The sequence below is a fragment of the Panthera leo genome, chromosome A1 (assembly GCF_018350215.1).
Source record: "Panthera leo isolate Ple1 chromosome A1, P.leo_Ple1_pat1.1, whole genome shotgun sequence".
In the NCBI taxonomy this organism is placed as follows: domain Eukaryota; kingdom Metazoa; phylum Chordata; class Mammalia; order Carnivora; family Felidae; genus Panthera; species Panthera leo.
The window spans coordinates 79,750,049-79,777,567 of NC_056679.1; the positions used below are offsets into that span (position 1 = coordinate 79,750,049).

General features: G+C 53.2%; 1 protein-coding gene across 1 annotated transcript; it reads right to left on the reverse strand.

Moving 5' to 3' along the window:
* Positions 1–732: 732 nt before the first annotated feature.
* On the reverse strand, positions 733–27,145 carry RAB20 (RAB20, member RAS oncogene family). The gene is made up of 2 exons (XM_042930215.1): positions 26,646–27,145; positions 733–1,777 (listed from the first exon to the last, which is right to left on the reverse strand). The coding sequence occupies exons 1-2, from the start codon at positions 26,815–26,817 to the stop codon at positions 1,245–1,247; spliced, it is 705 nt and encodes a 234-aa protein (XP_042786149.1). The 5' UTR covers positions 26,818–27,145; the 3' UTR covers positions 733–1,244.
* Positions 27,146–27,519: the final 374 nt, after the last annotated feature.

The following is a 27,519-nucleotide window of genomic DNA, read 5'->3' on the forward strand; positions in this document are numbered from 1 at the left end:
CACGGGAGCAGAGGAGGCCGGCCTGGAGGCCCCCACACCAGTCGTGGGCACTGAACACAATTACCGCACGCCTCCCCGCACCCTCCGGAAGTAACGACTCACGAAACACACTGCTTTCAGGCTGGCCTCTGCCTCTCTGCATTCCGCTATGGACCAAATGCTTGCTTCCCCCAAGACGCAGATGTTGAAGCCCAGACCCCGCCCCTCCCCGTGTGACAGCCTTTGGAGGTCTGGGGGTGGGGTCCTCATGATGGGATCAGTGCCCTTACGAGAAAAGAGAGACCAGAGCTCGCTCCTTCCACCGTATGAGGACACAGTGAGAAGGTGTGGAAGGGGCCCAACCAGAAATCGGATCTGGCCCCCCCGGACCTCTGGCATCCAGCCCCCACGGCTGCAAGAGTTTAAGGGTCTGAGACGAGCGGCCCCAGCTGGCTGAGATACTCCCATTGTTTTTTTAAGTTTATTTATTTTGAGAAAGGGAGAGACAGAGAGAGAGAAAATCGCAAGCAGGCTCCGCGTCACCAGCATAAAGCCCAACTCCAGGCTTGAACCCACGAATCATGAGATCATGACCCGAGCCGAAGTCAAGTCAGACGGTTAACTGACTAAGCCACCCAGGCGCCCTGAAAGACAAGTACCTTAAGCTCACAGCCACCTCCCAGGAGCCCCGGCAAGGGGCCCACCAGCAGTGAAAATAAAGTCTAAATCAACACAGACTCCACACCAAGGGTCTTCCTATAATCCTTTTTAATAATACGCGCACTCATACGGCTGCACCCACGTCGAAGCAGGGATTCCTGATTGCGTAGAAGCTAACATGTCCAGAATCATCGTGATACCTCAGGACACAAGTACCAAATGGTAGGATCCAGGAGGCACTGATGTCTGAGAACAACATAAAAGTGGTGCGGGGGCCACGCCGGGTGCCCTCCAAAGCCCGGCCACGGCCTCCGGCAAGGCCAGGTTGTTAGGGAAGAGGCAGCAGGGGACAGCGGTCTCTGGGCATCTCGGCTCAGAAGAGTGGTTTCTGCAGGGGATTCGCTTGTCCCCCGACCTCCCGGCACAGTGACACAGACCAAGGGACCATTCCCAGCGGCTGCAAAACCACCAGCTGGCGTTGGCCCCGGGACCTCCTCCTGGTGTGCGGCCCCACTAAGGAACACGCTGGGCTCTCCACCCACCCTCCGACCGCGCTGGTCATCCCCTGGCCGATCGTGTACCCCGGGGCTCGGCGCCCCCATGCATCAGGCACAGCACCCAGATGGGGTCTGTCTGGGCGTCTTATAACTGGTGATGTCCACGGTCTGCGGTGGCCCCTGGGCTCTGTGCCGCGAGATCACAGGCACCACCAGGTCGAACAAGGTTTCAAACAGCAGGTCCACGTTGTACCCGGTTTTTGCACTGGTCTCAAAGCACATCTGCTCAGCGGCCGGCACATCCTTCTCGTCCAGCATTTTGTACTTCAGGATCTTTCTATACAACGCCACCGCGTCCTCTGGCTGCACCTGCTTGGGTGCTTTGGGTGCTTCGCCGCCACGCCCAGCCACCCCAGGGCCCCTCCCGTCCTTCTCCTGGTCCTCTGCAGCCGGCTCCTCGACGAGGTCCACCTTGTTCCCCACGATGGCAAAGAGGCAGTCAGTGCTGGCTGTGTCCGTCAGGCCCAGGAACCTGTCCTCCAGCTCCAGCAGACTCTGCGGGTGGTTGACGTCGTAGATGAGGATGACCGCGGTCGCTCCCCGGCAGTACATGGAACCCAGGCCGTGGAACTGCTCCCGCCCTGGCCGGAAGAGGAAAAGAGACAGGCAGGTTATCTCTCGTCCGAGGTCGGCAACCCCAGAGGGACGATGGGAGCCGTACCCCGAATGCAGGTGCGGCTGGAGCTGGGCCTGATGGAGACACTGGCGTGCACAAAGAAATGAGCATCCCTAGAAGCGCCCGGGTGGCTCAGTCGGTTGAGCATCCGACCTCGGCTCAGGTCAGGATCTCGCGATTCGTGAGTTCGAGCCCCGCCTCGGGCTCTGTGCTGATGGCGAAGAGCCTGGAGCCTGTGTCGGATTCTGTGTCTCCCTCTCTCTCTGCCCCTCCCCTGCTCATGCTCTGTCTCTCTCTCTCTCTCTCTCTCTCTCTGTCAAAAATAAATAAACACTAAAAAATAAAATAAAAAGAAGTGAGTGTCCAGGCCCTCAGGGACCCGGGGGCACCACCCCCTGCTCTGGAACGACAGCTGTTGGACAGGCTGTTACAGGAAGCCTGGTCTCCAAGGGAAGCTTTGAATTTTACTGCATGCATTTTTTTTTTAAGTTTGTTTATTTTGAGACAGACAGACACAGCATGAGCAGGGGAGGGGCAGAGAGAGAGGGAGAGAGATTGAGAATCCCAAGCAGGCTCCACACTGTCAGTGCAGAGCCCGAGGCGGGGCTCAATCCCGCGCGAGCTGTGAGATCAGGACCTGAGTTAGATCGAAAGCGAGCCCCCCAGGCGCCCCTGCATGCATTTAAATCCAGTATTCAGAGAAAGGGTCATGGGCTCACACTACCTGGTAGAAAGGGATCCCTGACAAAAAAGAAAGGAAGAACTTTTGGCCCCGGGGGGTCTCAGGAGCATGGGCTGAAGGCAGGTTGTTACCTACACACGTATATTCACATAAAGCACATGTCCTCTGCCGATAAACCACTGTTTTCATTCAGCTAAATGACCAAAGCAACACAACCAATTGCCACCCCAATCCCCAGTTATTCTGAAATGGCCTTGACTGCCTCACTTTAAGTTCCGGGTGGAGAGCAGCCTGCTGAGAAAGACGGTGTGAACCTACACCTGACAGCTGACTTCCCCTCGCACAGAGCCAGACCCAAAGCCAGGGCGCCCCTCTTGTCCAGCAAGGCCCCACATGTCCCCGCAAAATGATCCGGAGGGGGAGGGGCGGAGAAGGTGCCGCCCAGGCCCGGTCTGGCAGGGGCTGGAGGGACGTGTCCCGCCCTGCAAAGATGCTGAAGGTCAAAGAGATGTGCCAGAAAGCAAGTTTCCCAGGGCTGCCTGCTGACCAGCGGCGTGTGCTCTGGAATCCAGCACCCACAGAACAGCCTTCCTGCCCGTGAGCATCAGCACGACGTAGCCCTGACACAGATCATCTCATCACAAGTTCCCGTGAAACGACGCCCCGTGCCAACAGGCAGAAACTCAGCTGTGCTCTCCCGTCGCTTTCTGGACCCACCCTGGGAGACGATGGTCAAGAAGTCTTTAAAAACCAATTTTAAAACTGGCAACAGCAGGCATTAGTTAAAAAGAAAAGAGAGGGGCGCCTGGGTGGCTCAGTCGGTTGAGCGTCCAACTTTAGCTCAGGTCATGATCTCGTGGTCTGTGAGTTCAAGCCCCGCGTCAGGCTCTGGGCTGACAGCTCAGAGCCTGGTGCCTGCTTCGGATCCTGTGTCTCCCTCTCTCTCTCTCTCTGCCCTCTCCCGCTCATGCTGTCTCTCTCTGTCTCTCAAAAATAAATAAACACTAAGAAAAATTAAAAAAAAAAAGGGGGGGGGGGGTACCTGGCTGGCTCAGTCGGCTAAGCGTCTGACTTCAGTTCATGATCTCACGGTTCGTGAGTTCAAGCTCCGAATCGGGCTTTGTGCTGACAGCTCGGAGCCTGGAGCCTGCTTCGGATTCTGTGTCTCCCTGTCTCTCTGCCCCTCCCCTGCTTGCACGCTGTCTCTCTCTCTCAAAAATCAACAAACATTTTTAAAAATGTATAAACAGGGGCGCCTGGGTGGCTTAGTCGGTTGAGTGTCCGACTTCAGCTCAGGTCACAATCTCGCGGTCCGTGAGTTCAAGCCCCGTGTCGGGCTCTGGGCTGATGGCTCAGAGCCTGGAGCCTGCTTCGAATTCTGTGTCTCCCTCTCTCTCTGCCCCTCCCCCATTCATGCTCTGTCTCTCTCTGTCTCAAAAATAAATAAATGTTAAAAAAAAATTTTTTTTAATGTATAAACAAAGAAGAAAAGAAAGATATGCTTCCCCACCATCACCACTGACTAGGACTCTCCTTTCAGACACTAATCATCTAGAACGATCCGGGCATCATGAGATCTTCCAACAGGAGAGGTGACCAGCCTGACATGCCAGAGCCCACAAGGCCAAGGAGGGGAGAGTGAAGGGGCATTCCAGTTATCCCGGGGGGACCGTCTGTCCGTCTATTACGCACTTCACTGGGGACAAAAAGGCAACTGTGTTTGAGCCCAGGCCGAAAATACTTTTCCTTTCCAGACAAAAATGTCTGATTTGCCTTTAAAAAACTAAAAAAGTAAACAATACGGACACACCAAGAAAAAACTCAGAGTAATGAAGGAAGTAAGAATGGAAGAATCCCAAACGTTAGCCTGAAAGGAGAGGAGACGAGAACTGCTGTTCTGATCACCCAACCACTCGCCCAGGAGCCAACGCAGACACAGAGTGTGGCGGCCTGGCAACCAAAGAATTTTCGAGTGAGCGGTTTCTGTACCCGAAATCCTTACATTCTGGCTTAGACACAATCCACGGCGGGTAGGCGGTCACAAGAGTGCGGTGCCCACACAGGCACGGGGTAGTCGCACCGGGAACAGAGGTTCTGAATTTAGCCCTGGCCCAGTGCCAGCGGGAGCCCCGGCATTTCCGGCATCCAGACACAGCAACGATAAAGGGGTGGCTCCCTAAGACTCGGCCTTTGAGAACTGGCTCTGTGAGCCTCGCACGGTGTTTGAACTCCAGACCTCGTAAGTTTTCTGCAGGTCTGTGAACGCAGCTGGGCTGTGAGGTCAGGCTCCCGTTAACACATGGGAAACACCTGCTCCAGGCCTACGTGGGCGGCGGGACCCAGCAGCGCACAAGCTCCCCTCCCGTGGCCACCAGGCGGGTGTCTCTCTCTCTCCCTCTCTCTCTCTCTCTCTCTCTCTCTCTCACCCACTTGCCCCAGCCTGCATCCCTACGCCAGCTCCACAGCCGAGGCTCTGGGAAGTCCGGGAGTTTCCTCTATTTGGCTCACACTGAGGAACTAACAGCCCTGTGGCCCGATTCTGGGGACGCCTGGGAAGCGGCTGACCTGTGCCAGCCAAGGGGGGTGCGGGTCAGCGAGGGCCAAACCGCAGGCCAGGTGGGAAACCAGGCTGCAGGCTTGGACTGGCCCCGCCAGACCGCCTGCCAGCCAGCTGGAGGCAGGAGTCCGGGGAGGGGCCCAGCCTCCTACGCCTCCAGGAAGCGGCCAGGGCTGCCCCTGCCATGGGGGTCCGCAGGGGCTGGGGGCCGGGAGCGCATGTGGTTGTCCAGGAATCCTGGCTTGTCCGTGAAGCAAATCACTCCCGTTCGCCCACATACTCACATAATGCAGACCCTTTCTTTTTTAAGGCTGAATAATCTTCCATTGTACGCACAGACACGTGTTCTTTATGCATTCATCTGTCAAAGGACATTTGGGGTGTTTCCATTCCTTAGGGACTGTGAATAATGCTGCAGGGAACACAGAAGGGCCACAAGCCAGTCACGGGACAAATACCGGTTGGTGGACTCCAAGTAGGGGTCGGTGGCAGCCAGGACCTGGGGGCAGGGGACAGGGGGAGGGGCAGTGACCGGGAGAAAGCGGGGTCGGCATGAGGACAGTGGACACAGCCACGAGGTCCTCCCAGCAACCGCACAAAGGGGGCCTCCCCCTCCCCCCATTTTACAGAGGGAGAAACTGAGACCAGAGAGCACAGCAAGGGGCCCACGCACACAGGAGCCGGGAGCCCAGGTACCGGGCAGTCTGTGGTCTAACCAGCCGTGGGAGAGCATGGCTCCAAGCACAGACTATCCGCACTCACAGCCCCACAGTATGACCCTGGGCAAGTAGCTGGGCCTCTGTTCCGATCGCTGGAACGCGGGCAGTCCCGCCAGCGGGCGGCCGTGCAAGAGGACATAACCGGGACAGGAACCACCTAGACGTGCACCTGCTCCCGCCAAGCCCCGCGTCGGTGCTGCTTAAATAGACGGAGGGTCAGAGCCCTGCCCACCCAAGGATAAACACCTTCCCAGGCCCCCGCATCCTGGTCTCTTCATCAGCACATCTACAGACTGTCTCCGGGGCCTGTTGGCCACTCTGGCGGCCGACCAGTCCCCTACCCTGTCTTACTGACGAGCCTTACTTTCAGAGATGGCCTTCTCCCGTTCTGGAGCGCCTCGTCCCGTAGCTGCCGCGCGGGATCAGCGGAGCTTTTCCGCCCACCAGCAGCCCCAGGGACACAAGTCGGCGAGCGGCCCGCAGGGATCCTGGGCAGCCTCTGGACCACAGGACACAAACTGCTCCATTGCTTTCGCTTTTATTTGCAGCCGTCCTGGGGCCAGGTGACCGCCCACCCTTTTTACCCTGAACACGGTCTCGTTCTTGCTTCCGCGGTCGGAAGCAACTGAACGCATGGTGTGGCCGTCAGAAATCACGCTGCGACGCGGGCTGCACGTTTGAAACATGTGCATGTACTGCTTCATTAATTCCAAAATGATAGTGATGCTCGGGCCCCTCACCCCAGAGCCCATAAAACAGGATGTGACGGTGGGGGGGGGGGGGGGTCGGTACCAACATCCTCTCAGAAGCTCCCTGGTGCATGTGATGTGCAGCCAGAGGTGACAGTCAAGCAAAAGCCAGTCACTAACATGTGAGAATCAGAAAGCTGTTTCTTTTCTCTTTTTCTTTTTTTTTTTTTTAGTTTATTTATTTGTCCTGAACAGATTGTGAGTGTGGTTGGAGAATGGCCCATGGAAACAGCTACCCCCAGGAATGTTCACAAAAGCACAGACGTTTAAAGCTCTTCTGGTGCAATGAGAAAAAGGAAGCATGTGTCCTCCCGGGCTGAGAAGAGGGCCTGGCCGTCTGGGGCCAGCGCCGGGCGCAGCTGCCTCTACAGTATACACGCACCGAAGACCCAAGGACACTTCATCCAGGGACGCACTGTCCACTCAGAGGCTCCAGTCTGCCACCCCCGCAATACCTGTGTGTGGTTACCTTGGCCACAGGCTGTGGTGTCCAGTTACATGGTCCAATGTCAGTGTACATGTTGCCATGAAGGTATTTTTTGAGATCTGCAATCAACTGACTTTAAGTAGATCGCCTTCCGTGACTTGGGTGGGCCTTACCCAATCAGTTGAAGGCCTTAAGAGCAAAGACCGAAAGTTCCTGGAGAAAAAAGAATCTGGGGGCTCCCGGGTGGCTCAGTCGGTGAAGCATCTGACTCTGGATTTCGGCTGAGGCCATGATCTCACGGTTCGTGGGATCAGTCCCCGCGACAGGCTCTGCCCAGACAGCATGGAGCCTCTTTGGGATTCTCTCTCTCCCTCTCTCTGCCCCTCCCTCGCTCGCTCTGTCTCTCTCTCAAAATAAATAAACTTAAAAAAGTAAAAAGGAATTCTCTCGGCTCACTGGCCGCTTGTCCACAGGAAAAGGGGAAGTGTCCTGAGAGGGGTTCCCAGCAGTGGCGAGGGTCGCCGTGACCCAAACGGCTCACCTCTTCGCTGAGGACGGTCCGCCCCGCTCCCGGGCCCCACCACCTCCCTCGCTACACGTAGACCCAGCAGGGGAGCCCCTGTGCTGCCTGTGAGACAGAGTGGACACCCACAAACACACCAGCCTCCCTGCCTGGGTTTCAACACCCGAACAGTAAACACAGGAAAGACAGGGTTTCCAAAGTCGGGATCCAGAACACCTTCATCCAGGACGGGGATGCAACCGGGAATTGCAAGCCGCCCAGCGTGTGGCAGCCATAGGACTCGGTCCACGGAGGCCACGGGGCCACGGGCCGAGGCCTCGCCTCTCACAGAGGCCAGGAGTCACAGACGGAACCAAAGCACACCCACGTGCGGGGGCCTCTCCCGCCCCCTCCACGCACAGGAGAAAAACTGGGCATCTGTGCCCTGCAGTGACCCACGGCGGAGAAGCGGACGGGAGGGCTCCGACGGCAATGACTGCACGTGCCCCAGCCCACGCACATGGAGCGTCCCCAGCAAGGTCAGCAAATCTGCCGGCTTCCTGAAAACACGTCCCGCAGCTGAGCCCGAGCGGACGCTGCTCTGGGAAGGACCTCGGGCCTCTGATCTGATCGACCGGAGAAAGAGCGCGCACCCCGGTCCGGCTGCCCGTCTTGCTGGAGAAACTCGAGAAAGAAGAGGGGGTAACCGCCGAGACACTAACGCTTATCCACCTGGAGGCACCACGAGGGAAGCGGTACCGACACCTGTCGTCAGAAGCACACGTGACCCATCCGAAGAGGGTCAGGTCAGGGGACGGAGACCCTTTGAGTGGGGGGCTGCTTTGGCCACGTGTTCTTCGGGCCCTTATGCGACAACACGGGGTGTTAACCCCCAGCAGCAACACTGTCACGGCACCTACCTCTGTGGGCACTGCACACAGCCTGCACACGCTCGGTCACCTTGCGGGCACCGCACGCGGGCCGGGGCCACGGCCATCAGGGTCCAGAGGCCCCGCTCCCAGGAGCCAGCTCCAAATCCTACACGAGCATGGCTCAGGGGGAGGCTCAGGGCTCGAGAAAAGAATGCCAGTGTTTCAAAATCTAGAAGAAACAACGGGGTGGTTTCTGTCATCCTCTTATCAGAAAGCGAGCAACCCCAAAGAGGCCAGGTAAGCACAAAAAGTGAAACACCGGCATCTGAAGAACTGGCTTCCCTGGGGGACAGACGCTCCCTCCCAGCCAGGAGGCAGTGTGGACGGGTGGGAATGAACCGTCTACTGTTCTCAGACAGACGGGACCACCGCGCACTGTCCGTCCAGGCCCTTCCACGGGCAGGGCGAAGCCCCGTCTCGCTCACACGTCTGCTCACAGAACCTCCCAGAAACTGCAGGGAAAGACCCGAGCCAATAGCCATCAGCTGGACATCAAAGAGTAGGAATTTAAAAGGAAAAAAACCCCACTCCATATTAATGGGGTTTTTTTCTGCCAGAAGGAAGAATTAAAAGCCCAACACCAAGTAATAAATTACACCAACAAAAGAAGGGATTAAATAACATTTTAAAGACAAAGACCCGAGCCTGTTACAGGAGGCGTTTTCATCTTGCCCAAACCCACGATGATTTCCAACTAATAGAATAACAACATATGGGGCATAGGAAGGGTGTTTCAGAAAAATGAATTTGTTTACACACGTTGTGCTTTTACCCAAACCCGCACGCGTGTCATTTCTGTTGTTTCTGTTTGATAATTTGAAGACAACCAAAAACAGCGAACGTGTCATATGCCCAAGTGAACCAAATAATTAATTGCACCTAAATTAATCCTCTGTCTGTGACTCACCAACTGGGCTTTCTGAAATAACTACTAAGGTTATATAATAATAACTAGAGCTTAATTCTCAAATTACCTCACTCTCCTCCAACAGGAGTGTACTAAAAATAATTCAGTAATAAAACCAAGTAATTCAAATACAGATATGATCTTTAGCAATCTAATATTACGAAAAAGAGGCAATTCCAAAGAAAATACACTTACGTAACAGATTTAGCTTTTAATAAAAACCTCTCACATACCAACATATTTAATCCAATCTCTTTTACCTCCAACAGATATTCTGTTGTCCTGTGATAATTAACTCTTAGAGTGAGATTAACAAAGAAAAATTCAATTATTGGGGCACCTGGGTGGCTCAGTCGGTTAGGCGGCCGACTTCGGCTCAGGTCATGATCTCGCGGTCCGTGAGTTCTAGCCCCGCGTCGGGCTCTGTGCTGACAGCTCAGAGCCTGGAGCCTGCTTCGGATTCTGTGTCTCCCTCTCTCTGACCCTCCCCTGTTCATGCTCTGTCTCTCCCTGTCTCAAAAATAAATAAACGTTAAAAAAAAAATTAAAAAAAAAAAAAAAGAAAAATTCAATTATTTGCTAAATTCTCTACTTATTAAAGCAGGGGACCTAAATCATTTCAGATTTTTAAAAATTTTTTTTTAACATTTTATTTTTGAGACAGAGAGAGACAGAGCATGAATGGGGGAGGGTCAGAGAGAGAGGGAGACACAGAATCTAAAACAGGCTCCAGGCTTCGAGCTGTCAGCACAGAGCCCGACGCGGGGCTCGAACTCACGGACCTCGAGATTATGACCTGTGCCGAAGTCGGACGCTCAACCAACTGAGCCACCCAGGCGCCCCCATTTCAGATTTTTTAAAGCAAGTTTTAACTTGTTTCAAAGTCGAGACTCAACTGCAAACAGCGTATGAAGAAAACTCTTTAACTTTATAGAGAGCTTTCTTGAAATATCAAGTTATCTAGAATAGCCTCTTATCTAGAGTAGCCCATTCAGTAAATACCCCAGTTATGTCTAACAGCTCTGCGATCCAGAACAACGTTTTATTCTTCTCCGTAATATAAAGTCCTCTGAGAAATACACAGCAGAGAACAATTGCTTTTCTGTTAATTCCATCCCGAGGGAAGCACATTAAACCTTTTCTGAGCAATTCTAAGGAATCCAGATAGATGTTTACAGCTAGATGTTTACAACCTCTAGCTATCCCTTGCTCAACAGATTGGGTATGTTCTCACAGAAGTCCCTGGAAAGTACATTATTCATTGACAGATACCGTAAACCAGAAATGCCTTCTGCGGGTGGCGGGTCAACCTGGGAGTTCCTGGAAATTATTTCACCCATGGAACGGTGCAAAAGCCCTTTGAAATCAATCACATTGAAATATTTTGTTAGAGCTCGTTTAATATTTAAATAGAATATTATAGTGTACATAAACGTAAAACTTCTAAATAATTACTTAGAACAGTCAAATTCATAGAGACAGAACACAGAAGGGGGGCCACCAGGGCCAGAGGGAGGGGGCCTGGGGCTGGTGTTTAATGGGTACTGAGCTTCAGCCGGGAAGAGGAGAACGTTCTGGAGATGATGGTGGCTGCACAACAATGGGAATGTACTCAGTGCCACCAAGCTATACACTTGATTAAAGTGATAAATTCTGTTCTGTGTATTTTACCACAATAGAAAAATTGTCTGGGGCACCTGGGTGGCTCAGTCAGTTAAGCGTCTGACTTTGGCTCAGGTCATGATCTCAAGGTTTGTTGAGTTCGAGCCCTGCGTCAGGCTCTGTGCTAACATCTCAGAGCCTGGAGCCTGCTGTGGATTCTGTGCCTCCCTCTCTCTCTGCCCCTCCCCTGCTCATGCTCTGTCTCTTTCTCTTTCAAAAATAACTAAACATTAAAAAAAAGTTTTAAGAAAAATTGTCTATACTTAGAGAAAGAGAGAGGATAGGTAGAAAGAGCATAGGTAGATGACAGAGATGGACAGAGACATAGAACTGTACGTAAAACAAAGCGCCTACTAAGAACACCGGAAAACCCAAATGGCCGAATCCCTGCCTGTCTGTACCTTCACAGCTCATTTCTACAGTAGCTGCAGCAAACACAAAGTAATTCTTGTCCACCTGGAACAAGAATCACCTGGTGATGTGGTTTACATGCAGATTCTGATTCAAGAGGTTCGGTGGGGCCTGGATTCTGCTGGATTCTTCCAGCCCACAGACCTCCCTCTGGGAAGCAAGACTGTAAAACCTTGAGGGATCCAGGGCAGCTCTCATCAACCCAGGACCAGATACAGTTTTAACCCAACGATGCAACTCAAACCTGCATTTGCCATTTCTACACTCCACCCCTCCAGTGCCTTCTCCTGAGACTCTGCACCCGGTCCTAGTTCCCCAGGGGGAGGGGGAGAGGGCTGCAGGGGGTTCAACCCAGGAAAGCTGAAAGGCACCACTCACCAGGTGTTAGAGCTTCACTCTTGAGCAGCAGGGACCTGGGCTACGAGGTAACCAACCAGAGTTTATCAGATTAGAAAAAATTCGGTTTGGAATGTGCTTCCGCAGCTGCTGTGGAAAAGGTGCAGAGCTAAGCAAGTAGGTCAACACGCCTTGAAAAGTGGGAACAAAGTGTCCTCAGATGCTCTACAATTGCAGGGGACCACACTGCTACTTCACAAGGCCCTGTGATAGGTGAATCACACACTGTTCCCAGCTACTCATAACGCAAGATCCTCACAGCAGAAGAGTTCCAGTTAGGATAGAGGGTGCCGGGGAGGCCCAGTTGGCTGAGAGTCCGACTCTTGATTTTGGCTCAAGTCGTGATCTCGCAGTTGTGGGTTTGAGCCCTGCATCAGGCTCTGCGTTGACAGCGAGGAGCCTGCTTGGGATTTTCCTCTCTCTGCCCCTCCCCCTGCTTGTGTGCACATGCACTCTCTCAAAATAAATAAATAAACTTAAAAAGGTAAGTTCTAGTTATGATATAAACTCAGGAAGCATTTAAAACATCCTCCACTCAGTCTGGCTTCTTGTGGTTTAGGAGAACTGCTTCCTCTGTGCTCCATTATTGACACAGGGGCCTCAGTGTCCTGACCAGTGTCCTTGATTCTGCTAACCAAGTCTCACTCCCTCTGAGAACTGCTGTGAGAGCAGTTCAAACTTCGATTGAGATTCACTCCAAGTGCAGGCAGAACATCTTGTGCACGCGCGGGCATGCACACATACACCTACATGCATGCACGCACATGTGCCCACACGTGCACGCATGCACATGCATGCATATACACACGTGTGCACATGTACACCTACGTGCACACACGCACATGCACATATGCACTGCACACACTTACACGTGTGCACACACACGCATGCATGCACATAGACACGTACACCTACGTGCGTGCACACACACAAGCATGTGCACATACACACGTGCACACACATGCGTGCATACACACGTGCATGCACACATACACGTACACCTACATGCACTCACACGCATGTACCCACACATGCACACACGGGCACTTTGTTCTCCTCACTATCTGGGTGTCCACTTCACAGATCTGGAAGCAGAGGCCCAGAGCGCTCACACAGCTGCTCAAGGGCCCCCAAGAAGTCAGCTGCTCCTAACACCAGCAGCAGAATGACTGGTCTGTGTAAGAAAATGCCAGGCAGTAAGGGTTTGAGCGGCAAGGGCAGGCCTCTAAATTCTGTTAGGAAAAGCATTAGGATATTTGGTCAAGCACTTTTTTAAGCAATTTCTACTCTGAAACATGTTAAAAGGCAATTTTCAAGGAAGGGCAAAATCATGACTCCCAAACAGATTAAAAAAAAAAAAAGTAAACAGAAACAAAACAGATGAACATATGCGGGGGGCAGGGAGCAAGGGAGGTGAACCATAAGAGACTCTTAAACACAGAGAACAGACTGAGAGTTGCTGGAGGGAGCTGGTGGGGGATGAGCTAGAAGGGTGATGGGCACTGAGGAGGGCACCTGCTGGCATGCGCACTGGGTGTCATATGTAAGACATGATCACTGGGTTCTCCTCCGGAAGCCAATACTACATGGTATGTTAACTAACTTGGATTTAAATAAAAATTTGGGGGGACAAGTAAATATAGGGGTGCCTGGCTGGCTCAGTTGGTGGAGCATGCGACTCTTGACCTCGGGGTCATAAGTTCAGGCCCACGTTGGGCATTAGAACTTACTTTTAAAAAGAAAAAGTCAATATACGTTTGGGATCTTTATTTAGTTCGTTGAATTTAGTAAATATACGTTCAGGATCTTTATTTCTTTACTTAGTTATTTAGTTCACTTAATAAGGGAGGCAGACAGAGGTCTTGAAGACGCCAAGAAGACAGTCGTGTAAGGACGCACAATGGGAACACTGCGTAACACAGGATGCACGTTAAAGAAAGACACAGAGGATGAGGCAGTTAATGTGCAAAGGAGGCAGAACTCTCTTTTCCACGGGGGACAACAAGCCACCACACCCTCAAGTCCAAACCGGGGCCGATCAGTGCCGTTCCACCAACCCACCCTTTCCTTCAAGCACAAAGTTGTCAGCCACCATCCCTCTCCACGACTCAGCTCCCAGGAGGAAAGACCACCACGGTCACTGCTAGCCCCCGAGCAGGTGCGCAGTGTTGACTGGGTGTGTGAATGGACGGTTCACACCAACCGAGTGTTCAGCCTGGGACACAGAATGAGAGGGAGCTTGGCGGTGGCCACACCGGACTCCTCGAGCTCGGACGAGCACAGAACTGAGAGTCAGCACAAAGTTGGGGGGATAACAAAACCCTCACCACCACCACCCCCCCCAAGAACAAGTACAAAGCAATATGTGAAAAGGGCCCAGTAAGAGACTATAAAATAAGCCCTTTAATGTTAAGAAAAGGGCCTCTTTACATCCACCATTCTTCATGTTTAAGCAATTAATGATTACCATACCTGGACTTTGGCCAAAATTGTTACCATTTTTTTAATTCTTTATTCCTATTGGATAATCTGACTCCGTGGAAACAGTGATAGTCTGGTCTTCAGCTGAAGCTGGAAGTCAACATATGGCAAAATACATGAAAATTAAAGGTCCAACTCAAACCACACCCATCAGTAATCCCAAAAGTCATTCCTTAGCCTGTCAGAGAAAAGCCACTAGAAAGGTGCAGGGAAAGACCTGGCCACCTGCCCCCCGCCCCCTTTACACAGGTTGAGCATTCTTACTCTGCACCAGGGAAAGGAAGGACCCACCATGTGCCCCCCCTCCCATCCACAATCCTCATTAAGCTTCAGAATAACCCTGTAAACCAGGTTCTCTACCACAATTTTAGGACAAGGTCACTGAAACTCAGAGACAGAAAGGACAAATCCTCATTAAAAAGCATCCCAACTGATTCAGCTAAAAAATAAATAAAAATCTGCTGAGCCCGCCAGCGCGGCTGTGCGTGGAAAGGTGGGCACAACTAAGTCTGTTCAGGTGGGACGCGTCACTCCAAGAAACGCCACAAGACGACGGCTTTCCACAAGACGCGCGGTCACACATCGGCCTTCTGTTTCTGAGCAAAAACTCCACCTCCAGCGAGGGCACAGCAAGGCACTGACGCGTGCGGGGCACAGCCCTGGGTGGCTTCCCGGCACACAGGCTCTTCTGGACCCAGGGAGTTTGCCAACAGGACGGGATGACCTTCAGTGCCACAAACCACAGGGCGTGCTTGTCCTGCTCTGGGACCCAGACACGGAGACCTGGACGGTCACCAAGAGAGGCTGACGGGCCCACGGTGCCCAGCAGGCGTCCCACCGGCCCTTCTCGAACAAGATTGCCCAGAAACAGCACCGCTGAGTCAGGGGAGTGACAGATTCGGGACCTCTGTCTCAAGGACAGATCGAACGCTATACTGCCTACCGGCTCGGTACAAATGAGAGTGCTATCTCAGACATGAAGACAGGTGTACGAGGTTCGGGAGATTCCCCGTGGGAAAGAGTGGATGACAGGCCTGCTGATGCACGAATCCTGTCCTGAGACCCGTGGCCCAAAGGCTGGAAAAATTTTTTTTAACGTTTATTTATTTTTGAGAGACAGAGCACGAGTGGGGGGAGGGGCAGAGAAAGAGGGAGACAGAATAAGAAGCAGACCAGGCTCTGAGCTGTCAGCACAGAGCCCGCCATGGGGCTGAACCCACGAACCGTGAGATCATGACCTGAGCTGAAGTCGGGCACTTAACCGACTGAGCGCCCCCCTACCCGGCGGCCCCGGAGATATGTTTATCCTACCACTGCTGGGTGCAACACCACGTCCACATTCACAGGCACGCTGGCACATTGTCACGTCATGTGTAGGCACAGACTGCGCCTCGCACAGAGCACTTCACAAGGTCACTGTCCCTTTAGACTAGATGTCGTTTCAGTGAAGGACACACAAGGCTGGGTGACCAACTGCAGAAACCCTGGGCAGTTTGCCCAGCCCAGCCACTTCCGGGCTTTGTGTAGACTGACCCAGGTTGTGACCCTGTGGTTAACACACACACAGAGCTGGGAACGGCCTTGGCGTATACAGTAAGTGCTACACACAGAGCTGGGAACGGCCCTAGCGTATACAGCAAGCGTTACACACACAGAGCTGGGAATGGCCCTGGCGTATACAGCAAGCGTTACACACACAGCTGGGAACAGCCCTGGCGTATACAGTAAGCGTTACACACAGAGCTGGGAATGGCCCTGGCGTATACAGCAATTGTTACACACACAGAGCTGGGAACGGCCCTGGCGTATACAGCAAGCATTACACACATGGCTGGGAACGGCCCTGGCATATACAGTAAGCGCTACACACACAGAGCTGGGAACGGCCCTGGCGTATATAGCAAGCACTACACACACAGCTGGGAATGGCCCTGGCATATACAGCAAGCACTACACACGCAGAGCTGGGAATGGCCCTGGCGTATACAGTAAGCGCTACACACACAGAACTGGGAATGGCCCTGGCGTATACAGTAAGCGCTACACACACAGCTGGGAACGGCCCTGGCGTATACAGTAAGCGCTACATAGGCAGCAGCTATTATTTGGCCACAATCTGTGATGGTGCCTCATCTCAGGGAGGCTGGTGACACGGGGTCCCTGAAGGGCCCATGGTAGCTCATGGGCCAACACAGTGTCAAAATCATGCCATTCGATCTGTTCTTTATTCCTGAACGTTTACTTTCAAATACAGGCATGCGTTTCTGGTATAACCTGAACAAAAAGGCTTCCTGTAGGAGGTGTAACTGTTACTCTACCCCAGGATGGATTCTTGACGCCTGTAAAGGCTGTTAATTAATGAAATTAAGAACTTTCGAAGAATATATAGGAAAGGGGCACCTGGGTGGCTCAGTCATTTAAGCGTCCGACTCTTGATCTGGGCTCAGGCCATAATCTCACAGCTCGGAGGTTCGAGCCCCACGTCGGGCTCTGCGTTGACAACGCGGAGCCTGCTTGGGATTCTCTCTCTCCCTCCCTCTCTGCCCCTCCCCTGCTCACTCTTGATCTCTCTCCCTCTCTCAAAATAAGTAAATAAACTTTAAAAAAAAAATAAGCCTTACTAAAAAATAAAACAAAACCAGGACAATTTTGCCAAAAACCAAAGCTATTATCTATACAAAATTTGTTGCCAATGTTTAAACTACAAAGCCAGAAGCTTTTAAAATTCATGGGGGGCGTGGGGGGACATCCCAGGTTTGCCTAAATAGCATATTAAGTATGAAAGAGCATTTATAGGTATAACTTAAAGAACAGGACAAGTTAAAAGTCCCAAGTCAATGTTGGTGCAAACGCAACAGAAATTAAGTCTTCCCAGGGTGCCTGGGTGCTCAGTCGGTTAAGCATCCGACTCAGCTCAGATCACGATCTCAAGGTTCGTGAGTTCGAGCCCTGTGTCAGGCTCTGTGCTGACAGCTGGGAGCCTGGAGCCTGCTTTGGATTCTGTCTCCCTCTCTCTCCACCCTTCTCCTGCTCACACTCTCTCTCTCAAAAAAAAAAAAACCATAAACATAATTTTTTTTTTTTTTTTTTTTTAAAGAACCACGTCTTTCCAGAGTCACTGTTTGGGACTGACGACGGACGAGAATTATGTGTCAATATTCTGCATCTTCACTTTCAGCACCTGAAAACAGAAGCCACCTCTTTCTGACACCATGGTGTCTGATGTGACACCGGCTGTCATTCTGATTTGTTTTCCCCTCCGGCTGCTTCCAAGATTTCTTCCCTTGGTGGCCCCTTGTCACCCCACTCCCCTCCTCTCCTTCCAGAACTCTGACGGCACAGTGTTGGCTCTCCAGGACTTCGGGTCCCTGACGCTCTGCTCACTTCCCCCAGCTGCTGTCTGTAGTACAGCTTGGGTGCTGTGTGCTGCCCTGTCTTCTAGCTCGCGGCTCCTTCCTCTCTCCCCTCCGCTGGGCTGCTGAGTCCATCCACTAAGCTTCTTATCTGGGTTATCGCATTTTTTTTCAGTTCAGAAATTGCCATTTGGGTCTCCTTTAAATCTGTTTCTGCTGAGGCTCTCTGTTTTTGTTTCCTGGGTTTAAGGGCTCCGGATTGTTCCCTGAAGTATGCTTAGGACGGCCGCCTTAAAGTCCTTGTTGGTCACTGCACCATCTATGTGAGCTCTGGACTGGCATCCAGTGATTGTCACTTTCGACTCTGCTACAGATCTTCCGGGTGCTTGTACAAAGAGCGGCTCTTGTATTGAAAACTGGACATTTCTGTCTTGTGCTACGAGATACTGGGTCTCACTTAAATCTCCCGTTTGAGCTGGATCCTTCACCCCAGCAGTGGGGGACCAGGGGGTGGGGGGGGCGGGGGCCGGGACTGGGGCCGGTGGAGGCAGAAGTCCAGACTCCCCATGCAGCCTCCACCGGCACACGGTGGGGAGGGCTCCTCAGCAGCTGGTGGGGACATGAGCCCGGCTCCTACCTTGATGATGGGGACGGGGGTGCCCCGGTTTTTCTGAGTGTTTGACTGGAGTACAACAGTTATTGTTGAAAAGGTCTGCCTCACTAGGCTACCCCTTTCCTGATCCTTTGGTGGAAGAACAGGCTTTTAATTTTGTTTTGTTTTGTCTGTGCCCTTTGGCATTTCTGGGTTGCTGGCTTCTTCAGCTCCAAGTTTGGGATAAATGAGGCAAAAAGAGAACCCAGGGAGCCTACCACTGTGTTACTCTGTGGACCCAGAAATCCCGAGCTGGCCTGCCTTCTCTCCACCTTTGAAATGAATGCTGGTTGGGGTGCCTGGGTAGCTCAGTTGGTTAAGCATCTGACTTCGGCTCAGCTCATGATCTCACAGTTCATGGGTTTGAGCCCCGCGTCGGGCTCTGTGCTGACAGCTTGGAGCCTGGAGCCTGCTTCAGATTCTGTGTGTCTGTGTGTGTCTCTCTCTCTGCCCTGCCCCCCTTGCATTCTGTCTCTGTTTCTCACTCAAAAATAAATAAACATTAAAAAAAATTAAGAAATGAATGCTGGGATCTTCCTCGGCCAGCGGGCACAGGACAGCAGGACCGGGAAAATCTGTCAGCAGGTGACAAAGCCATTCCTCTAAGAATGAACGGCCCTTTAGGGCACCTGGGTGGCTCAGTCGGTTAAGCGTCAGACTTCAGCTCAGGTCACGATCTCGCGGTCCATGAGCTCGAGCCCCGCGTCGGGCTCTGGGCTGATGGCTGAGTCTGGAGCCTGCTTCCGATTCTCTGTCTCCCTCTCTCTCTGCCCCTCCCCCATTCATGCTCTGTCTCTCTCTGTCTCAAAAATAAATAAACATTAAAAAAAATTTAAAAAAAAAAAAAGAATGAACGGCCCTTTAAACTTGTGTGTCTGTACACATGTGGGCAACTGTGTGTAAGATTTCTTCTTCACAGAAAGGGAAGTTATGTGAAGTCCCGACAAAGCAAGAGGACAGGCAAGTCCGAGTTGAAATGATAAAGCCTGGAATTATCTTCCAGAGACGCTAGATGCGATCAGGCTTAGTTAACGAGCATGGTTGACCTGAATTAGTTAAATTCTCCTGAATGGACACCACACTAACCAGCCGAAAATACCTCTCCCACCCCCAGAGTCCTCGGCGCCCCCTCCAGGCGGACTCTGGGCTGACTCCCAGCGCGCGCACTGCTCACAGGCTCGCTTTGTGCTCTGGAGTCACTCAGCACAATGGCGCTTTGTCTGCCCTGCTGAACCCGGGGTCGGCTCCCTTCCACCTGTCTTAGTACCCACATTCATATTCAGGCCACTGTTTCTGACCGAGAAAACACAGGCATTCTGCGCAAGAGGCCGTGCACATGGAGGGCGCCCACTCAAAGTGCACGGTAGCGGTATAGACGCGGATCCACCTCCAAAGATACGGGCTCCCCCACAACACAGGCTTTGCAGGTGTGACTTCCGGATCTCGAATGTAAACTAAGATTATTTTTCCAAGAGCTATTTTTTATCAGGGCCCACGTGGAGCTCACCTCCGACCCCACCCGCATCCCCATCTAGCCCCGAGAAGGACCCACAGGGAAGCGTGGCCGCGGCTTGAGTGGAACTGATCAGGGTTCCCTCAATCGCCGCGAAATGCGCGACTCTGTGGGGAGTCTCTGCAACCAGAGAAAAGACTTTTAGAGAAGCAGTCTGCGCTCAAGGTGACAGAAACGGGGGGTCAGCCTAGTTTCTGCGGGGGGGGGGGGGCGGGGGGGGCGGGGGGGGTAAGCACTTTCGTCTCTCGGTGCCACATGGTGTCTATTGCAACAACGGGGCTCTACCAGGACAGTGTGAGAGCATGTTGTGTGCCAATAAAACTTTATTCATGATGACCAGGGAGGGCCCGGTCGGTCTGCTCATCCACAGGAAGCGGATGTAGCTCCCCAGATGCTGTCCCGGCACACAAATACCAATTGTTGGGCAGAGGGTATCAGGACCACCAAAACCACTCAGCAGGCGGGAATAGGTAAGAGATTCAGCTGAGATCTGAGTCCTCCACCGTGGGTTCCACATTCTGCACAGGCTGTGCACCTGCTCTGCACCGATCCCTTGAGGCTGTCCAAACCGCATGGCCCTCACAGGCCAGTCCAAGGTATCAAGGATGAGCAACGGTACGGTCCCTGTCCCAGAGACCACCCTCGGGCTCATCCACGGCACCACCATCTTTTCCAACCTGAACCCACCTCCCTTGGGACAAGCATCCCTGCCACAGTTCCCCGGATGTAGGAGCAGCTGCCTAAATGTGGGGGTAGGGGGCCGTGGCTTCTACCCAGAGTGGAAGGAAAATGACGGGGGCTCATGGTCCTCAAGGAGGGCGCACTCACCTGGCATCCTCACTGTGTGCCACCCCATCCTTCAGATCGGGCCGAGGCCCTGGGCTCTGCACAGGCAGCCAAGACCTCTGAGCTAACGTCATAGGCACCATGACTTCATAACCCAGGACAGCAACATCTTCTCCTGGGCTGCACTGAAGCTATTCGAGAGAAAGTTCTTTTTTTTTTTTTTTTAATGTTTTTATGTATTTTTGAGACAAAGAGAAAGCACTAGCTGGGGAGGGGCAGAGAGAGAGAGAGGGAGACAGAATCCAAAGCAGGCTCCAGGCTCTGCACTGACAGCCAAGAGCCCGATGCAGGGCTCAAACTCACAAACCTTGAGATCATGACCTGAGCCAAAGTCAGACCCTTAGCCAACTGAGCCACCCAGGCGCCCCTCAAGAGAATGATCTTAAAACCAACTGCCACCCTGGGATGCAAGGGTAGTCCAATCAATGGGACATGTCCCGTTAATAAAATGAAAGAGAAGAATCAGATGATCATCTCCGTAGACGTAGCAAAGGCACTCGACAAAACTCAACATTCATTCATGATAAAAATCATTAACAAAATTAGGCACAGAAAGAACACATCGCAACATGCCAGAGGCCATCCACAACAAGCCCACAGCTAACATCACGCTCTGCGCTGACAGGTTGAAAGCTTATTTTCTAAGATCAGGAACAAGACAAGTCTGTCTACTCTCACCCCTCCTATTCACCACAGTTCAGGAAGTGCCAGCCAGTGCAATTAGGCAAGAAAAAGAAATAGGAAGTATCAGAACGGTAAAGAAAGAAGTAAAATTGCCTCAGTTTGCATGTGACTTAATTTTATAAAGAGAAAATCCTAAAGACTCAACCAGAAAAACTGTGAGATCCAGTCAATGAATACAATACACAAAATTAACATACAAAAATCAGTAGCATTTCCATAGACTAATTTCTGAAAAAGAAATAAACTGATCCCACTTACAACAGCATCAAAAACAATAAAATAGGGGCAGCCAGGTGGCTCAGTCAGTTAAGCATCTGACTCCTAATTTCGGCTCAGGTCGTGATCCCAAGGTTTGGGCTGTGTAGACAGCACAGAGCCTGCTTGAGATTCTCTCTCTTCGTCTCTGTCCCTCTCCCGCTTGCAAATGCACTCACTCTCAATCTCTCTCTCTCTCTCTCAAAATACATAAAAACTTAAAGAAAAAAGACTTTATTCTCTTTATGTTTATTTACTTTGAGAGAGATAGAGGGAGAGAGAGTAGGGGAGGGGCAGAGAGATAGAGGGTGAGCTATGGCCTGACTCAGGGCTTGAACACATGAACCATGAGATCACGACCTGAGCCAAAACCAAGAGTTGGACACTGAACTGACTGAGCCACCCAGGTGCCCCTTAAAAAAAAAAAAAAAAGACTTAAAAAAAAAAACAATAAAATCTTTAGGAATAAATTTAATGCCATGAAAGATCTCTGGGATGAAAACTACAAGACATTGATGAAAGAAATTGAAGGAGACACAAATAAATGGAAAGGCACTCTGTGTTCATGGGCTGGAAGAATTAATATTGTTAAAATGTCACTATTACCGAAAGTCACCTTTGGACTCAATGCTATAGCTGTCAAGATTCCAATGACATTTTTTTATAGAAGTAGGAAAAACACTCAAATTTATCAGGAACCACAAAAGATCCCAATTAGCCAAGGAAACCCAGAGAAAAAAGAACAAAGCAGTCACACTATATAGTATGAAGCTATCGTCATAACACCAACTGCTCGGAATCCCCATCTCTCTGAGCTCTCCATTTAGTGCAGAATTATTTACTGGGGGCCCACTCAAGCCGCTCTTGTCCCTCGGTGACATGCTTGCCAGTGGTAATCGTGGCCAGAAGCGCGCAGCACTGGATAGCTGTTTACTCATTAAACACGAACACTGTGCTTCCTCATTCCAGATGCTGTTCAAGCACTTTGCCAATATTAACCTATTGATTCCTAACAACGCATTAGGCGGGTGCTACAACTGTCCCCATTTATAGATGAGGAAAAGGAGGTGGAGAGAGAGGAGAGCCACCAAATCACACGCGTGGTCAGGGGCTGCGGCCGGCAGAGGATGACAGCCTCCCTCCCTGGCAAAGAAGTCCTAGCCCCTGGGGCCTGTGACTATGTTCAGTTACATGGCCGGGGGGGTGGGGGGGGGTGGGGGGGGTGGGGGGTGGTCAAGGTTGCTAACCAGCTGAGAGATTGGCTGGATGAACCCAGGGTAAATCACGGGGGTCCTTTAAATGTGGGAGGGGGCACGACAGTCAGGGTCCCAGCGAGGATGACAGACACCACTGGCCTTGGGAGTGGAAGATGAGGAATTTGGGGGGGAGGGGGCAGGCTCCAGGAGCTGGAAAAGGGGGAGGGGACAGACCCTCCCCCAAGGCCTCCCGAGAGGAGCGCGGATTGCAGACACCTGGGTTCCAGCCCGGTGAGACCCAGGTAGGACTTCTGAGCCTTGTACTCTAAGCCACTAAGTGGGTGGCACTTGTCGGAGCAGCAGTAAAATCCTAGAGCAGACTCGGTGCCATGACAAAGTGGCTGCTGTGACAAAGCTGGCGGGGCTCCGGATCCGGGCAGCGGCAGAGGCTGGAAGAAGTCAAGACGGCAGAGCCCGCATCGCCTGGCACAGACCCGCAGGGACACGGCTACTGCCAGCCCCACTGGGGAGGCCTCGGAGAGGCAGGGAGGGTAGAGAACACCCGTGTCATCTGTGGAGGCCACGCAAGCCGGCAGGAGGAAACGTGGACGGTAAGCGTGTGAGCAGTGGGAGCTCAGATGGAAATGGGAGCTGCTCCCCGGAGGTGGAGGAAAGGGGACTAGGTGCTCTGTCTTCCCAGGACAGAGGGTGGGGGTGCAAAAGTGAGCCGCATGGCCCCCCTCCAGGGACTACAGCCTTGAGGGAGGAATAAATGAGGGGCGTCTAGCCTTCCCGGGCCCTGCGGGTGCAGTTTATTTGGGGCGCACCGGTCGCTTCCCCATCTTGTTGTGTTTTCTTCAAGACAATAACCAGATGTGAAATGATGCCACTCATTTCCTTGTGCCCCACCTCCTCCTCTGGGGTTGAAGGCCCGCGGAAGCAGCGGCCCCAGGCCTGTAGCAGGGGCCAGGTTTACATTTGCTGAATGACGGGCGACATCTTTTCAGACTGCTCAGACGGGGCAAAGAAATGACGGAGAGGAGAGTGGTGGCGGTTCTGCGGGGGCGCCTCTCGTCTCCGGGCAACCGCCCTCTGCTCCCAGGACTCACCCAACCTTCGCAGTGAAAGCCTCACCTCTGTCTGCCCGACCAGGCAAGCGTCAGAGTGAGGAAGGGCCAAGGCGATGCATGCAGGGCGCCTGGACAGGACCAAAGTCTGGACCTTTCTCAGCTTCGGCCGGTCTCCACTGCCCCGTCCCTAACCTGGAAGTGATCTTTCCCTCTCCGAAGGCCTCTTGTGTCACTGAGTAAGATGACCTATTCACCGGCCTCGCGCATCTCCCCTCCCCTCTCCAGCTGCAAGCCGCCAGGTGCTTCGCTGTCGGAAAGAACGAGAGTGAGATTCTCCGAGCCCAACTCTCAGCCTTACCCTCGGGTGTCCTGATACCCCGCACACCCCACACTTCCACCCCGCCCGCCTCCTGTGACCAAGGGCACCCTTCAGCCAGCCTCCAGTGGGTCCTTATCCTCTGCCTTGGTTACAAAAAGTAAAGTGAACAACTTTAACAAAGGACGTCTGTGGAATGGAGAGGAAGTTCAAGAACAAGGCAAGAGGAGGAAGAAAGTAGCCTCCCCTTCAGAATTCAACAAAGATAAAGGAAAGGTACCTGGACTCTACCCATGTGGGCATCTCCTTCCAAGTTGCCCATAACCCCACAGTGGCTGGGGTGCCAGGCACAGAGATGGCCCGTGTCACTGCTGAACGCCAGCCTCGGTCACCCTACGCCTGTGTACACAGGGCAGCAATGTGGACACGCGGCCCGGCCACCCCCACTGCCCCGGGAGGCTGACCGAGCTCACGCTGAGTTCCAGGAACAAGAAAGCGGCAGCCAGGAAATGAGTCGCCGCCCCCGGGAGCCCGACGGCACGTCTGGGACATGACATCTGCTGTCTTACAAAATCCCCCGGCGTTCAAGATTCCGGCTGCATCACGTCCTGGTCGCTGAAGAAAGTGGCCAGTCAAAATCACTTTGCTACTTCATACACCCTTGACGCCGGGAACGCCTGTTCGACACCAAAGGTCAGCTCCCGTCCCAGAGACCCCACGCCACACGGTTAGGGTCAGCCTCTGACAGCAGCCGCTACAGGGCTTCTCGGTGTGGGACCGCAACACCAGTCCCACGCTATCCTCTTGTACACCAACGACGACCAGTCAGCTGAAGGATCTGAGGGGCCAGCGGCACACCAGACAGACAAGTCACTTTCATCTGATCTGACTTCCAGAGTTTGTGTTTTGTCCCTACCAGCGCTTAGTGCTAGAAAGTCAGCCTAGGTAAACGACCTCGGAGCCTCCCTGCAGCCTGGAGCTGGAGAAGAGCAGGGACCGGGACATTCGTACCTGGGAGACTGTTCCCACAGCACAGTTGCAAATCGATTAGTCAGACATTAACCGCCAGAATACACAAGAAACAACAAGAAACAACTGCAGATGAAGGGGCGCCTGGTGACTCAGTCATTTGAGCCTCCGACTTCTGCTCAGGTCACGGTCTCGCGGTTCATGGGTTCGAGCCCTGCGTCGGGCTCTGTGCTGACAGCTCGGAGAGCTTGCCTCGGATTCTGTGTCTCCCTCTCTCTCTGCTCCTCCCCTCCTCATGCTCGCCCTCTCTCGCTCTCTCTCGCTCTCTCTCAAAAATAAACATTAAAAAAATTTCAAAGAGAAAACGCAGGATGGAGGGAGAAGGGTAGATGCACATGGGTTGACTTCATGAATTCCATTTTAAACACAAAACTAGTTCTAAGTTTGTTCACTTAGCAGAACGGTGCGCCCAAGCTACTAATTTAAGTTTTCTAGACAGGAGCTGCGGGTATATACTGATCACTTCTTCAAGTGCTGGCCTAAAAAAAAAGTCAGACCTCCAAATTTCAGGCTTCTAGAAGGTGCGCTCACTGAAAATTTGCCATCCTATTTACAGTTCCTTTACCTACTTCAAGCATTCTGTTCCTTTTCATGGAGAAGGAGATAAATTCTATCGTAATGGCTATTATAGCAATATATTATATATATCATAGCCACTACAGCAATAACTATAATTGCCAGTGAACTTTTGCAGGGCTAACAAACTGAAAGCCTAAATCAAGACCCCCATCCCTACTTTGGAAAAATCACAAACGCTACATGCACTAAAAAATAACTCATTACTTCTCTTAAAAATGCTTCTACAGAAAACTACCTCAAACCCCTCCATGGCAGATACCAGCTCATCCCAAGCACTGATATCAAGCAGATGATTCCCGTGGTGGGAAATGCAGATGTGCTCAGGACTCCCAGGAGAGACCTGAGCTCTGCCTGCTTCCTGCTCTCCCCCTCCCCAAACCCTGCAGGGAATGCTCGGTGGCTCAACTTCCTCTTTTATAAAGAAGGGGTAATTTACCAGCTTTGCTCAGGCCTCAAGGTTGTTATGGATATCACATGAGATCACGTTCATGAGAACCTGGTTACCATTGTTACCATTAGCAGGCTTAGCACAGGACCCTGGGGCTCAGGAGCCAGACGCCACCATAGGTTCAGGAGACAACAGTGGCTTCTCTCTTCGAAGCCCGGGGTGCTTTTAAGTCACCTATATTGTCCCTAAGACCTACCCAGTGGCTGAGCGGTTTCCCCGCCAGCAAAACAGAACAAGTAGTGACAGAGAGGGGCCAAGGGCGGCCTCGCACTGTGACTAGGGGTCTAACCCCCCCCCCCCCAGATGGGGTCACATGTCGTGCCAAGGCGGGACTCTGCACCGGAACCCTGCCCTGGGGACTCCTGCCCTAGGAGACCCCGGTCCTGGGGGATGCTTCTCTCCTACCGGAAGCACCTCTTCCGCAGAGCCCCGAGACAGTGGCCCCGGGGGGTGCCGGCGACCCTCACCTGCCGTGTCCCAGATGGAGATGTTGTAGGAGCGCCACTGCTTCAGGTAGAAAGCACCGCCCACCGTGCTGACCGTGTCCGTGAAGCGCCGCTCCATGTACCTCTGCAGCAGCGACGTCTTGCCCACATTCATGTCCCCCAAAAGCACGATCTTCCCGTCGGGCTTCCTCATCTTCCCGAAGGAAGGCCCCCGTCTCCTGCTCTCCGTGCCCGTCCGGCCCGTGTGCCCCGGGAGCCGCTGGAGCAGCTGGCCGCCGCCCCCAGATCGCTCGGACCCGGGACTCGCGAGGACCCGGACTCGCGGGAACCCGGACTCGCGGGGACCAGGGCTCGCGAGGACCCCGAACTTGCGGAGACCCGCCGGGGTCCTCCCGCTCAGACGCCTGGGAGGGCGAGAGAGGAGCCACGTGTCCGAGCCCGGACAGGAGCGGGGAACGCAACCAGGCGCCCACCTGAGGCTTCCAGACCGCTGCAGTGCGCACCCGTCTGGGTCCCCCCGGATCCCGCCCCGGCCACGCCCCCAGGCCACGCCCCGTGGTCACAGCCCCCTTGGTCACGTCCACGCCCCTCCCGGCCCCGCCCCTGACCCCGCCCCCGCCTTGGCCGCGCCCCCCCGCCCTCGGCCGCCGCGCTGGACTGCGGACTCGGGTCCCGCCGGCGGGGCTGGGGCGGGGCGCGGCCTGGGGGTCGCTCGGGCGGCTCGCCGCCGCAGAAGCGGAGCCCGGGGAGCTGCTCCCCCACGCAGGTGCCCCGCGGCGCCACCGGCCGAGGGCCGCTCGCCCCGCCGCGCAGGTCCCCTGATCTGCGGGTGCGCAAATGTAGCCACCGGTCAAGGCAGTTAGGAGAAGTTCACCTTCGAGGAGCGTCTGAAAAA